Genomic DNA, 13,805 nt, shown 5'->3' on the forward strand with positions numbered 1-13,805 from the left:
TCACCAGGAGGCATCATATGAATTGTGTGCACATTTGAAGAGATCTGGAAATTGTGGAGATAATTGATGGAGCACCTACTGGTGGGAGAACAGCAGGGAAAAACTCTCCTGCCAGAAAATAAAATTCCCTGCAGAGCATTTAATGAACTGGTTTGTAAAATCCCACTGTTTCAAGAGTAATCCCACTGTTTCAAGGGTGTTAAAGCCAAGTTTTGGCTGTTGGGGTGGAAGTGTAAATAAAGATATCGATCTTGGAGTGCTCCACTTATCGAGGAGTTGACTTCCCGACTGCTGTTAGGACTTAACATCTGCTTCATTAATTCCACTAATTAGAATGGATCTCTAATCTTACGTTAAAGTTGAAGTCACATCCGTGATCCTGGCAGCTCAGCTGCCATCAAAGCATTTCTTGTGGACATTGAAATAATTTGAAGTTAGAGTGAGACTTCTTTTATAACCATTCACCAAATTACCTTCCCTCCATCTGACCCTCTTGATCCTCTCTTATCCACCTTCTCCCCTTGCCTCCATCGTGTCATTCCTTTCATCCTGTTCCCAGTCACGTCCTCATTGCCTCCTGGTCACTCCCTCATCTCCCTCTGTCTCTTTTCCTAAGTGTTTTGTACCAGCTCATGTCCTTTTCTACCTCTACCTCAGCCCTGGTCGCCCTTACATACCTTCTCCTAACTTCCCTCCTGCTTCCTCCGGCCCCCTTTCTCTGTCCAAACTCTCCCTCTCTTATAACTAGCTGACTACCTTTGCCCCGACTTTATCTCCTCTTTACTCCCGCCATGTCCTTTCCCCTCCTTCACTGCCCTTTTCTTGTCTCCTCCCTCTCAGACCTGACATGCAAATTGCCCTTCTATATGTTAAATATCCATGCAGTGAACTACAGATTTCAACAAAGATAGACCCAAAATGCTGGAGTAACTCAGCGGGACAGGCAACATCTCTGGAGAGAAGGAATGGGTGACGTTTTTGGTCGACACCCTTCTTCAGACTGAAGAAGGGTATTGACCCGAATGTCACCCATTCCTTCTCTCCAGAGATGCTGCCGGTCCTGCTGATTTACTCCAGCATTTTGAGTCTATCTTTGGTGTGAACCACCATCTGCAGTTCCTTCCTATACAGATTTCAACATCTCCTGGGAATTCTCTCCCTAATTCCCTTTCTCTTTATCTTCATCTCCTTCTCTTCACTTTTCGCTCCTCTTCCTCTCCCCCACCAAATACAAGACTTTTCACACTGAAACAGCTCCCAATTCTTCATGATTGAGTTTAAACTCCCAGGCAGGTTGGACAGACCTCGTACACAGTGTATAATCAACATACTTTTAATTTGCTTTGAACAAGAAGTTATCCAGATAGGCTTTTAGCAATTGCTATCTCATCTCTCTGCTTTTGTTGTGCTGGTCACACTAAAGAACCAATTCTGCTGAAGACTTTTCTTCTCTTTTTTCCCTCTTGATTATTTCAAGCATTTCTTTCAGATTAATGAAGGGAAGACCCTTTAATACAAAAAATCGTAATATTTGAAGATGACTGATCATTTCTTAGCCTAGCTTGGCTGCCCGCAGCTCATCTGAGATTATTTCCAGAATTTGAGACAGATGTCAGAACCCATAGAATAATACATCTTGCCTCCTTTCCCTCTCCTCCCTCCCACCCTCTCAATAAATCCTAGGTGTTGCAGTGGTCTGAAATCTCCTGGATAAAATAAGCTAAAATGGGAAGATCTATGAATTGCACTTTGACTGTTTCAGTGTGGCTGTTCTTTCCCAGGATCTCAGTAAAGCCACCTCTGACTTTCCATGACACAGTAAAGCATATGCCATCAGCAATTGCCACGTTGCAAGCTTTGGCAGTATTGGAACAGGTTTTGTGCAAAGGCTAAGCATTGCCACTTTGACCAAGGTGACACTGTTCCTTACTGCAATCATAAACTTCAACAAATCATTCCATAGGATACTGGGATTCTGCAAACTTCTCGTCTTCAATCCTTGCACAGTCTCTTTAATTTATATCCAGAACCCATATCCCACCACCATCGACAATCACCTCTTTCCTTTCTTTGTGCCTTCAATTTCGCTTGAAAGGCAGAATTAGAAACATAGAAACATAGAAAATAGGTGCAGGAGGAGGCCATTCGGCCCTTCGAGCCAGCACCGCCATTCATTGGGATCATGGCTGATCATCCCCAATCAATAACCCGTGCCTGCCTTCTCCCCATATCTCTTGATTCCACTCGGCCCTCAAGCTCTATCTAACTCTCTCTTAAATCCATCCAGTGATTTGGCTTCCATTGCCCTCTGTGGCAGAGAATTCCACAAATTCACAACTCTCTGGGTGAAAAAGTTTCTTCTCACCTCAGTTTTAAATGGCCTCCCCTTTATTCTAAGACTGTTGTGGCCCCTGGTTCTGGACTCGCCCAACATTGGGAACATTTTTCCTGCATCTGGCTTGTTCAGTCCTTTTATAATTTTATAAGTTTCTATAAGATCCCCTCTCATCCTTCTAAACTCTAGTGAGTACAAGCCTAGTCTTTTCAATCTTACCTCATATGACAGCCGCACAATTCTCTGCGGCATGATAAATTCTACCAATTCCTTTCTTCCTTCAAGCTACAGGTGATTCTGCCTGGCCATACTGTATGTCAGCCTGCCAAGCATCGCCATCACTTTGATAAAAAATTGTTTTCACATTGGCCAAATCTGAATCATTCTGCTTTGAAGGGTCAATATCAGTGTGGTCTTTCAGTGCAGCCAGTGCTACAAGTTGAGTGCAATTGCTTGATGCATCTGGAGGGAATCCAGGGTGAAGCTTATCAGGGCTGAAGGCAGAATCGACAAACGGGAATGGATTTCGTCTAATTGATTGTCGAAAAATAGAGTGGTGGATTAGTCCATCCAAATATAAATTTATTGCTGCAATTTTGACAAGAGTTTCTGCTGTTCCCAGTGTTTGACTATTTCTCTCTGAAGCCGTGTGCAATACACAACCCAAGGCAAGGATCAAGAGGGGTTCTCTGGTTTCTGGAGTGGGTGTCTAATATTAACTGAGAAATCCCAACCTCTGGTTTGGCCTCGAGCAGATTTTCTAAAATACCAAAATATTAAATATACGAAAAAATACCTGACAGCCAAAATCCACTTCATTTGGATTAGAGGGATATGGGCCAAACACGGGTAAATGGGACTAGCATCTTAGTTGGCATGGGTGGGTTTGGCTGAAGAGGCTGTTCTGTGCTGTATGACATTAGATCTCTGTCAGTACTTCACAAAATAAGAACAATGTAACTTTCAAGGTAGGCATCTGGATATGCAGGGAATGGAGGGATATGAGTTATGTGTAGGTAGATAAGATATAGTTTGGCACAGACATTGTGGGCCGAAGGGCCTGTTCTTAAGCAATACTCATTTAGGTTCTAAAATGATTGCACACCGGCTTTGCTAAAACCAATGTGTATTCCCTGTGAACAATCTTGCACTGGTTCGACGCAAGTAGAAATGGAGCAGGGTCCACTGCTGGAAGACAGCATCCAATTGAGAATGTCAGTTGGAGACCTGGCATCCAGGCTAATTAAGAAACGGCATGCTGCTTCCCAGTGTTCACTAAACTTGTGTACTGATCTAATTAGTGCATTAAATCCAAGTGGATCAGTGTTTTAGTCACCAGTGGGCACAGGTGTTCACACATTGTCTTTGCTTAGTTGGATTGGTTTCAAAATCTGAGCTAATTAGAGTGAATTGTTATGACGCACACTTTAAAATAAGATGTCAGCATTGAAAATGACAGTTTACGAGCAGTTTGATTTAAATTTATATGAAATCTGACAGTTCCTGAATTGCATGTATTCATTGTTGGGAGAGAGTAGGTTCATATCTATGCCCACAAAAAGTTCTGCTTTGTTTCCGACCATTTTTCTGGTGTACATATCGCTTTGTTGATAGTTAACACAATGATGGCTCTTTGCAGGTTATTCCTGTTTCCCCCCTCTTGCCAACTTTACAGTTTTATATCTTCAAAAGTCTCTCTTTTAATGGCTATTTTTTCTTGGAGATTGAGTCCAGATTTGTTCTTGCATTTCTTCAATTATTGGCACTCATTTATTGGATCTGATTGTTTTGGGAACCCATGGTAATCTCACAACACAACCGCCTGCCTTGAAACATGCTTTGCTGGCGATTTTTGCCTTGATGTTGAGTTAGTTATTTCCAATATTTGGTTTCTCTCCACTGTGCAAGGTCCCACGTTCAGCTTTCAATCCAGCACAGATTTTCTTCCCAGACTCCAAACTGAGTAGTTGTTGAACTTACTTAACTTTTGATGAAGACCCATATCCTCGTTCTACTAACGTAGAAAAAACGTGGTTCATCCGCCCAAAGAACAAAATATTTACGTAGAAAGGGAATGTGTCATCATGTGCTACCTGAGCAAAGGTTTAGATTTCTTTCTAAGACCCTATGATGTAAACTGAGTTGTACACCTTTGTTGGCCAATTGTGGCCACTTTTCCGGGAACTCAGTGTTTAATTGCCTCCAATTAGGGTCTCTCCCATGTCACATAATCAGGATAGTTTCTTGACCAAGTTACCGATGACCTTCATTATGGTTGTGACCGAATTAACTAGTGGTTCTACACTCCTCTCAACACATGGGCAATCTTTGGCAGCGGCCCACCCCATCCTTCAGTATCACTCCATCGGTGTCTATTTGTGTGGCATTGTACCCAACTTCGCACCATTCTTAGCTATTCAGTGAATTCAAGCTGTTACTGGTTCTCTTCCCGCTCCCTATCATTATCCCTCTTATCCATCCTGTCTTTGGTTCCTTTTATCACATCCGCATGTTGGCCCTGTGGAACTACATGTGAATACACAATGTTAAATTTCCACCAGTTCGCCTGAGCACTCTACTCTCATCCATCTCCTACCATTACATTTCCACACTGCTAGCCAATAATGTACGAACAAGACTTAAGTAGCAGATAGGATTTTACTTCAACGTCCATTCTGTAGTCAAAACCCCATCCCAGCCCCCAACAACTGTGTGAACTTGAACCAGCGTGATCGTGAGTTGGATGTTGTGTTTGACAGTAAGAGCAGCTTTGGACCACGCTTTGCAACAGCTTTGGTGATGGCTGCACCGAGCCTGTTTCCATTGCCTCATTAATTTATTCCAAAACCATCACATCCCATCGTTACATATTCTTAACTGTTCCAGTGAAGACCTTGCCAGCCTCCCTTATTTCACCTACAATAAACCCAATGTCATCCTTCACATACGTTGCTTGTGTGGTCTACTTTGCAATTTGAACCATCCACATTCCACTGCTTTGCTTTCATTTCAGAATGCTTTCAAGGCACTTCTCGGGAGCTTTTCAATCAGAAGTTGTCACTGTGGTACTGGTGGAGATTGTTGTATAAGTGATTATATGAATGTTAAAAATTACTTGAAAGGAAAAGAACTGCAGAAATTGAGACATAGGTTTGTAGTGTCATATGGCATGGAAACAGGCCCTTTGGCCCAACTTGCCCATGCTGACCAAGGTGCCTCATCTAAGCCAGATCCATTTGCTCACGTTCGGCCATATCCCGAGAAGCCTTTTCTCTCCATGTACCTGTCCAAATGTCTTTTAAATGTTATTGTACTTGCCTCAACCACCTTCCCCGGCTGCTCATTTGCTCTGCACACCAACCTCTGTGTGGAAGAGTTGCCCCTCAGGCTCCAATTAAATCGTTCCCCTCCCCTTAAGCCTAGAGATTGTAGGTTTAAGGTGAGAAGAAGGAGGTCTGAAGGGGATTTGAAGGAAAACTGAGTAGTTGGTATCTGGAATGAGCTTCAAAAAGAGGTGGAGACAGGAATGGTAATTACATTTAAGAGACATCTGGACAGGTACTTGAATGAGATGAGGATAGATTGATCTGGAATTAATGCATGAGTGGGATTAGTATAGTCACGATGGTCGGCATAGACACTGTCCTGCTTTCTATGCTGCACAACTCTATGGCTCTGCACTTTTATCTGAAACTTATATTGTTGTTGATGGGGCTACTGTGTGGCGACATTTTAGTTTATTTTTGTAGCTGTCAGGTATTCCTCCAGACATTCCTGTTGATGTCTGGTTGTAGCTGCTTTGTATTGTAAGAGTTCTGAGATAGTCCAGTGCCCTTGACCTTTTCCGAAAGAGCCCATTGTCTTTGCTAACCCCAATCACCGGTTCAGTTTTGGAATCATTAAGTGTGTTGCAAGAATGGTGTGTTTCGAAGATCAATGTGTATTCAAAGTCAACTTCACGCATGTCCTTTTAGTTTCCCATCTATGAAGTTTCACATGTCTGCAACTTGCTATAGTCCCCACCCCCACCCCAATGTGCTCAAAATGTTGGACTCTCCCGGAATGTTGGACATTCCCGGAATGGCGGGACTGTCGTATGTTGAAAGGCTGGAGCGATTGGGCTTGTATACACTGGAATTTAGAAGGATGAGGGGGGATCTTATTGAAACATATAAGATAATTAGGGGATTGGACACATTAGAGGCAGGAAACATGTTCCCAATGTTGGGGGAGTCCAGAACAAGGGGCCACAGTTTAAGAATAAGGGGTAGGCCATTTAGAACGGAGATGAGGAAGAACTTTTTTCAGTCAGAGAGTGGTGAAGGTGTGGAATTCTCTGCCTCAGAAGGCAGTGGAGGCCAGTTCGTTGGATGCTTTCAAGAGAGAGCTGGATAGAGCTCTTAAGGATAGCGGAGTGAGGGGGTATGGGGAGAAGGCAGGAACGGGGTACTGATTGAGAGTGATCAGCCATGATCGCATTGAATGGCGGTGCTGGCTCGAAGGGCTGAATGGCCTACTCCTGCACCTATTGTCTATTGTCTATTGTCTATTCATGAGTAAGCATTTCATTTCATGAAATACCGTTTGGCCTCTTGCAGAAGTGAAATTAGGAACAACGTCCATGGAAGATTATTCAGTTTTCTCGACTCATGGGGAATATGTTGAAGAGCATCTTGGATGAATTTAGCTGCACTCTGGGGACAATTTTAAATTAATTTGCACTTTGGTGAACTGTGGATGGATGTTTATATTCCACTCTATTTTACAACGTTGAAATATTATATCATCATGGCAATAAAACTGACAGACTAGTCATGTCACAGGTTACTTAGGTTATAATTATCTCTCTTTTCTTCACTGACAGCAAGATGTGGGGATATTAGAGTATTGTAAACAGTGACTGACACAATAGCTATTAAAATAATTGCTGAGTTAAACAGAGTAGTATGTTAGATGATCACGTATGAGAGATTATGGAAAGGATCTGTTACGTTTCATTGCTACTCTCTCCAATTGTTTCAGTCGTGGATGAGAAATTGTGAGCAGTGAACAACTCCAATTTTTTTGGTTTATTTCAGAAAAGCTATCGCAAAATCAGGCCTGCAGCACCTGGTAACTCAACCAAACCCGAGCACAGTCTTTCGGCACGACGCAGACCGCGAGGTTCGCAGCACGGTAGATTGGACGGTGAGTACCTCGACATTTGAACAGTCAAAGGATTTTCCTCATTCACTCACTTTGTTTGTAATTCATTTTTTTCACAACTTCCCTCCCATCGTTTGCAACGCCCTGCCCAAATCCACTCCTGTACAGTCCCACTGTGTTAGAAACGCACCATCCCATTGTGTAGGCTGCACTTTGTCAAAAACCACCCGCCCCAATGTGCCAAAGCCTCTGCACTGCATGTACTCCCACTGCATCAGATTCTCCTTCCCATTGTAACAAATGGCTCTCATTGTAAGCAGTCCCCTAAACCACACTCCTCACATTGTGTTTGGTGGTAATATGTCTTCCTGCTAAATGTTAAATCCCACTAAACCACACTCCCACTGTTCCCAACACCTTGCTTTTGCATAGACTCACTCTGACCTTAGTGATTTTGATTGAATGCACTGCATCTGTGCTAAGTGACTCCCATTGCATGTTCTTCTCGATAGTAACCCACTCTCATTCATTACATTCCCACTATTCCGAATACTGCCCTGTAACAAACGTCTTCACATTGTGTCAGGAAAAAAACCTGCGGATGCTGGTAGGAATCGAAGGGAGACACAAAATGCTGGACTAACTCAGCGGGTCAGGCAACAACTCGGGAGAAAAGGAATGGGTGATGTTTTGGGTCGAGACCCTTCTTCAGATTGATGTTAGGGGAGGGAGCGGGACAAAGATAGGATGTAGTAGGAGTTTACACCCCAGCGGTCTGAACGTTGACTTCTCTAACATCCTGCTTTCCCTCTCAATTCCCTCCGCCTTCCCAGTTCTCCCACTAGTCTTCCTGTCTCCTACTACATCCTATCTTTATCCCACCCCCTCCCCTGACATCAGTCTGAAGAAGGGTCTCGACCCGAAACGTCACCCATTCCTTCTCTCCCGAGATGCTGCCTGACCCGCTGAGTTACTCCAGCTTTTTATGTCTTCCCATTGTGTACATACACTCCAAGTAATTTACTGCATTTTTCTGCAGTTAATTCCTTCAGAGTATTGTGATCATTTGGGTTTTTTCTGGGTGATTTAATGCAAATCGGTTATTTGATTGTTCAGTGTTCTTTTTTTAAACTTGTCTTTCTCAGCCAAAGTTCAACAGAAAATCATTTCGCTGCCCATTTTGAGGGCTGCTAGTTTAAGATCTGGACCTTCTCAAGTCGAAAGGATTTTGAACAAAATATATTTTTGATATGCATTTTCTGACCCGATGCTTTTAATTTCTTAAAGACGGGTCACGTCTTTGGGGCAAGGTTGCATTCAGAGCTTTAATGACCCAGCATCAATATCAGGACATTAGAGTTCATGTTACAAGTGTCCCATAACTATGACCAGTATCCTGAACGAAAATGGTATCCTGAGTCATGATAGATAAAAGCAGGTGGAAACCGGTGTGAAACTTAGCCTCAGACAGCCCAATGACAGTGTGAGTTTATTAGATTATATTCTTGCCAAGATTTGTAAAATCAAGCCTCATCTTGTGGGTGAGGTTAACATGAGATGAAGCTGTCAGAGGTTTTACCTCATGGTTAAGTCATTAAGTCAAGCCTCTGTGACCATCTGAGGTAGATGTCAAACTTTCCACAGTACTTTCCAAAAAAAAACATTATCCAGGATGCCAGGGCCAAAAACTATCTTTCAACTAATAACAGTGAAAGTGGATTATTTATTAATTCATGTCATTGTTGTTTGTTGAAGCTTGACGGCATAAATTTATTTGCATTTCTTACATGATAACAATCTCCATTCTTCATAGATACATCATTGCTGTGAAGTACCGTTGAATATTTTAAGATTGTGAAGCGCTCCATATAAGCACAAGTAACTGATTCTGACCTTTATCGTGTACAGTGAGAGGCTGACTATCCAGCTTGTTCCTGGTCATCACATGTGCCTATTATCTAGATGTCAGATTGGCCTCTCTCTTGGTACTGTCCTGATGTTGCTCCCCCCAGTTATAGAAACATAGAAACATAGAAAATAGGTGCAGGAGTAGGCCATTCGGCCCTTCGAGCCTGCACCGCCATTCAATATGATCATGGCTGATCATCCAGCTCAATAGCCTGTACCTGCCTTCTCTCCATACCCCCTGATCCCTATAGCCAATGAACTGGCCTCAACTACCTTCTGTGGCAGAGAATTCCACAGACTCACCACTCTCTGTGTGAAGAAATGTTTTCTCATCTCGGTCCTAAAAGACTTCCCCCTTATCCTTAAGCTGTGACCCCTGGTTCTGGACTCCCCCAACATCGGGAACAATCTTCCCGCATCTAGCCTCTCCAACCCCTTAAGAATTTTATATGTTTCTATAAGATCCCCCCTCAGTCTTCTAAATTCCAGCGAGTACAAGCCCAGTCTATCCAGTCTTTCCTCATATGCAAGTCCCGCCATCCCAGGGATTAATCTGGTGAACCTTCTCTGTACTCCCTCTAAGGCAAGAACGTCTTTCCTCAGGTTAGGAGACCAAAACTGCACACAATACTCCAGGTGCAGTCTCACCAAGGCCCTGTACAACTGCAGCAGAACCTCCCTGCTCCTAAACTCAAATCCTCTTGCTATGAATGCCAACATACCATTCGCTTTCTTCACTGCCTGCTGCACCTGCATGCTTGCTTTCAATGACTGGTGCACCATGACACCCAGGTCACGTTACATCTCCCCTTCTCCCAATCGGTCACCATTCAGGTAATACTCTGCTTTCCTGTTCTTGCCGCCAAAGTGGATAACCTCACAGCCAAAGTGGATAACCTCACAGTTGACTTTCTTGGTTCACCTGCACCTCCTCTGACCTCATCTCTTCCAGGTAAGGCAGAGGTTCACCTGCAGCTCCTCTGACCACATCTCTTCCAGGTGAGGCAGAGGTTCACCTGCACCCCCTCTAACCTCATCTCTTCCAGTTGAGATAGAGATTCACATGCATCTCCTCTAACCTCATCTACTGCATTCAGTACGTCTGATGTGGTCTCCTTCAGGTTGGCCAGACCAGGTGTAGACTCGGTGACCATTTCACCGACCACTTACCCTCGGTCCACCAAGGCCTATGGGATCTCCCAGTTGCTAACCATTTTAACTCCTCTTCTCATTCCCATACTGGCCTTTCTGTCCTGGCCCTCCTCCATTGCCCGAGTGAGGCCGCATGCAAACTGGAGGAACGTTCAGCTTGGGGACCTTACACCCTTATGGTAAAAACATAGAATGCTCAAATTTAAGATAACTGCATGAACCAACCCCCCCCCCCCCCCCCCCCCGCTGTGCCCCACCTGGACTTTGTGCAAGTTATACAGTGTGGAAACGGGCTCTTTGGCCAAAATTGCCCACACCGACCAACATGCTCCTTCTACACTCGTCCCACCTGCCTTACTTTAGCCCATAACCTTCTAAACCTATCCTATCCACGTACCTGCTAAAATGTTTTTTAAACATTGTGATCGTCCCTGTCTCAACTACCTTCTCTGGCAGCTCATTCTATATATCTACGGCCCTTTGTGTAAAAAGAAGTTGCCCTCATGTTCCTGTTAAATCCCCCCTTACTTTAAAACTATGCCCTCTGGTTCCTGATTTCCCTACTCTTGGTAAAAGACTGTGCATTTACTCTATCTAATCCTTTCATGATCTTATACACCTCCATAATGATGATGATGATACTTTATTGTCACATGTACCTGTGTACATAGGAACAGAGAAAATCGTCGTTTGGGGTAGAATCCAGTAAAATCATACTGTATATAAGCACAATCGTACATGAGTACAAAAGTTCTACGATTGTGGTGAATAGTAGATTTCACTGAGACAGTACACAAAGGGTCACCACTCTTTCAGCTTTCTTCCCACCAGCCAAAATCAGTCTGAAGAAGGTTCCCAACCCAAACGTCTCCTATTGACGTTCTCCAGAGATGCTGCCTGACAAACATTGAGTTACTCCAGCAGTCTGTCGTTTTTTGTCCTGAGATGTTGCCCAGCATACATACCAGAGCAAGCACTCATGTGACGAGGAGTTGTTGACTTAGGGAAAGTATGATGACAAATTACCAAAGTTATCCAAAGCAGCTACTTCACAGAGCGGACTAATAGCAGATGATCTCATGGTGGACCGAAAAAGAGATTCAAGGACTCTCTCAGAACATCCCTGAAGTGTTCCAGCATTCACACACGCACCACTGGGAAAAATAAGCATTAGCTCATTGTTTGGCCTACTGGCATAAAAACAGACTCTTATGGCGAGTCTGGAGGCTCGTTCTTTGTTGAAGAAGTTTATTGCGACAGCAAGATTCGATCACAAAGTTTACTTAACGAGATCACAGACAACCATTAAAACTAACTGTTCTCTTCGAAGAAGTCTCCCAACTTACTCCTTTGGGCGCCAAAACCGCACGTGACGACGCTGTCCAATCAGCGGTCTCACTCCCTGGACCAATCCCTACGGTCGCACCCACACGTGACCTTGCTGGCCAATCTGAGGGTTCGACACCCAGGACCACTCTCTATGGTCGCTACATGACCCCCCCCCCCCAGAACCAGAGGTACGGAACCTAGCAGGGAGTCGGATTTCGCGACCAGATCGAGTAAGGAGAGGGGCAGCCGGAACCACAGGAGCGGGGGGTCCTGGACCGGGTGGAACTGCAGGAGCAGGGGGGTCCTGGACCGGGTGGAACTGCAGGAGGACGGCCTCGCCGAGGTGGTTGACCGACCAGGACAGGGCTGTCCTGATCTAAGTGCGCAGGTTTAAGCCTGGACACCGAGACGAGCTCACTCCTGCCGCCCACGTCTAAGGTGAAGGTGACCGTCCCTTTACGCAAAACCCGGAACGGCCCTTCATAGACCCTCTGCAACAGGGAACGAAGGGCATCCTTACGCAGAAATACAAACTCACAGTCCTTCAAGGCAGGCGGTTCGTGTACCATGGGACACCCATGACGCGAAGTCAGAACCGGAGCCAGGGAACCCACGCGTGCCCGGAGTGATGCTAAAACCGACGGAACTGAAGGCAGCTGACCAGAGGACTCCGGCAGCAAATTTCCGGGTACTCGAAGTGGCGAGCCATATACTAGTTCCGCGGACGAAGCACCGAGATCCTGCTTAGGAGCGGTCCGGATGCCCAAAAGGACCCAGGGAAGTTGGTCTACCCAGTCTGGGCCCTCCAGCCTCGCACTGAGGGCCGCCTTGAGTTGTCGGTGGAACCTCTCCACGAGCCCATTAGCCTGAGGGTGGTACGCCGTGGTGTGTTGTAACCGGGAGCCGTACAGCTCTGCTAGCGTGGCCCAGAGGGTAGAGGTGAACTGTGGCCCCCTGTCGGTGGTAATAACGGACGGAACCCCGAAACGTGCTACCCAATGGAGGGCCAGGGCCCTGGCACAAGAGGCAGCGAAGGTATCTGACAATGGGAAAGCCTCCGGCCTCCGGCCACCGGGTGAACCGATCCACCACCGTGAGCAGATGGGTGTAGCCCCGGGAGGAAAGTAAAGGTCCGACTAAATCCACATGAATATGGAAAAAACGGACCACTGGGACCGCAAACTCTTGTACCGGGGGCTGGACATGGCGTTGAACTTTAGCGGTCTGGCAGGTAACGCAGGAACGAGCACAAGCGGCTACCTGCTTTCGCAGGCCATGCCACACAAACCGAGCGGCTACTAAGGCAGAGGTGGAGCGGATGGACGGGTGCGCCAGCCCGTGAATGGCATCAAACACTCGGCGCTGAAGGGAGGGCGGCACCACCGGCCTGGGACGGGGAAGGGAAACATCACACCAGACTTTTGTGCCCGCCGGCCCACAGGCCACCTGAGCCAACTTCAACCCTGAAGTGGCGGACTGGTATGCCGAGGTGGTGTCCGCCAGGAGCTGTGCCTCCGCAAGCTCCTGGGGATCCACCTCGCAGTCTACCGCTGAAATGGGGGAAACAGCAGGCCCAGACAGGGCGTCAGCAACGGCATTAAGCTTACCCGCGACATGACGGACATCGGTGGTAAACTCAGAGATGGCAGTCAGGTGCCGCTGCTGGCGGGCCGACCATGGGACGGACAATTTGGAAAAAGCAAAAGTTAATGGTTTATGGTCCGTAAAGGCCACAAACGGGCGGCCTTCTAGGAAATACCTAAAGTGACAGACAGCTAAGTAGAGAGCCAGAAGCTCTCGGTCAAAAGCGCTATATTTCAGCTCAGCCGAACTCAGTTGCCGGCTGAAAAACGCCAAGGGCTGTCAAAGGCCACCGACCTGCTGTTCCAAAATCCCTCCCACCGCCACGTCTGACTCATCAACCGTCAGGGCCGTG

The 13,805-nt window shown here is 45.8% G+C and overlaps 1 protein-coding gene across 5 annotated transcripts in view; it reads left to right on the forward strand.

Moving 5' to 3' along the window:
• Nucleotides 1–13,805, forward strand: part of dgkza (diacylglycerol kinase, zeta a) — a 567,459-nt gene that overhangs the window by 342,785 nt on the left and 210,869 nt on the right. For all 5 annotated transcript variants that reach the window (XM_078415104.1, XM_078415105.1, XM_078415101.1 and 2 more), the window contains one exon: nt 7,414–7,522. In XM_078415104.1, coding sequence (XP_078271230.1) covers nt 7,414–7,522 — 109 coding nt within the window. The remainder of the gene's footprint in view (nt 1–7,413; nt 7,523–13,805) is intronic.

The sequence above is a fragment of the Rhinoraja longicauda genome, chromosome 18 (genome assembly GCF_053455715.1).
Source record: "Rhinoraja longicauda isolate Sanriku21f chromosome 18, sRhiLon1.1, whole genome shotgun sequence".
Taxonomy (NCBI): Eukaryota; Metazoa; Chordata; class Chondrichthyes; order Rajiformes; family Arhynchobatidae; genus Rhinoraja; species Rhinoraja longicauda.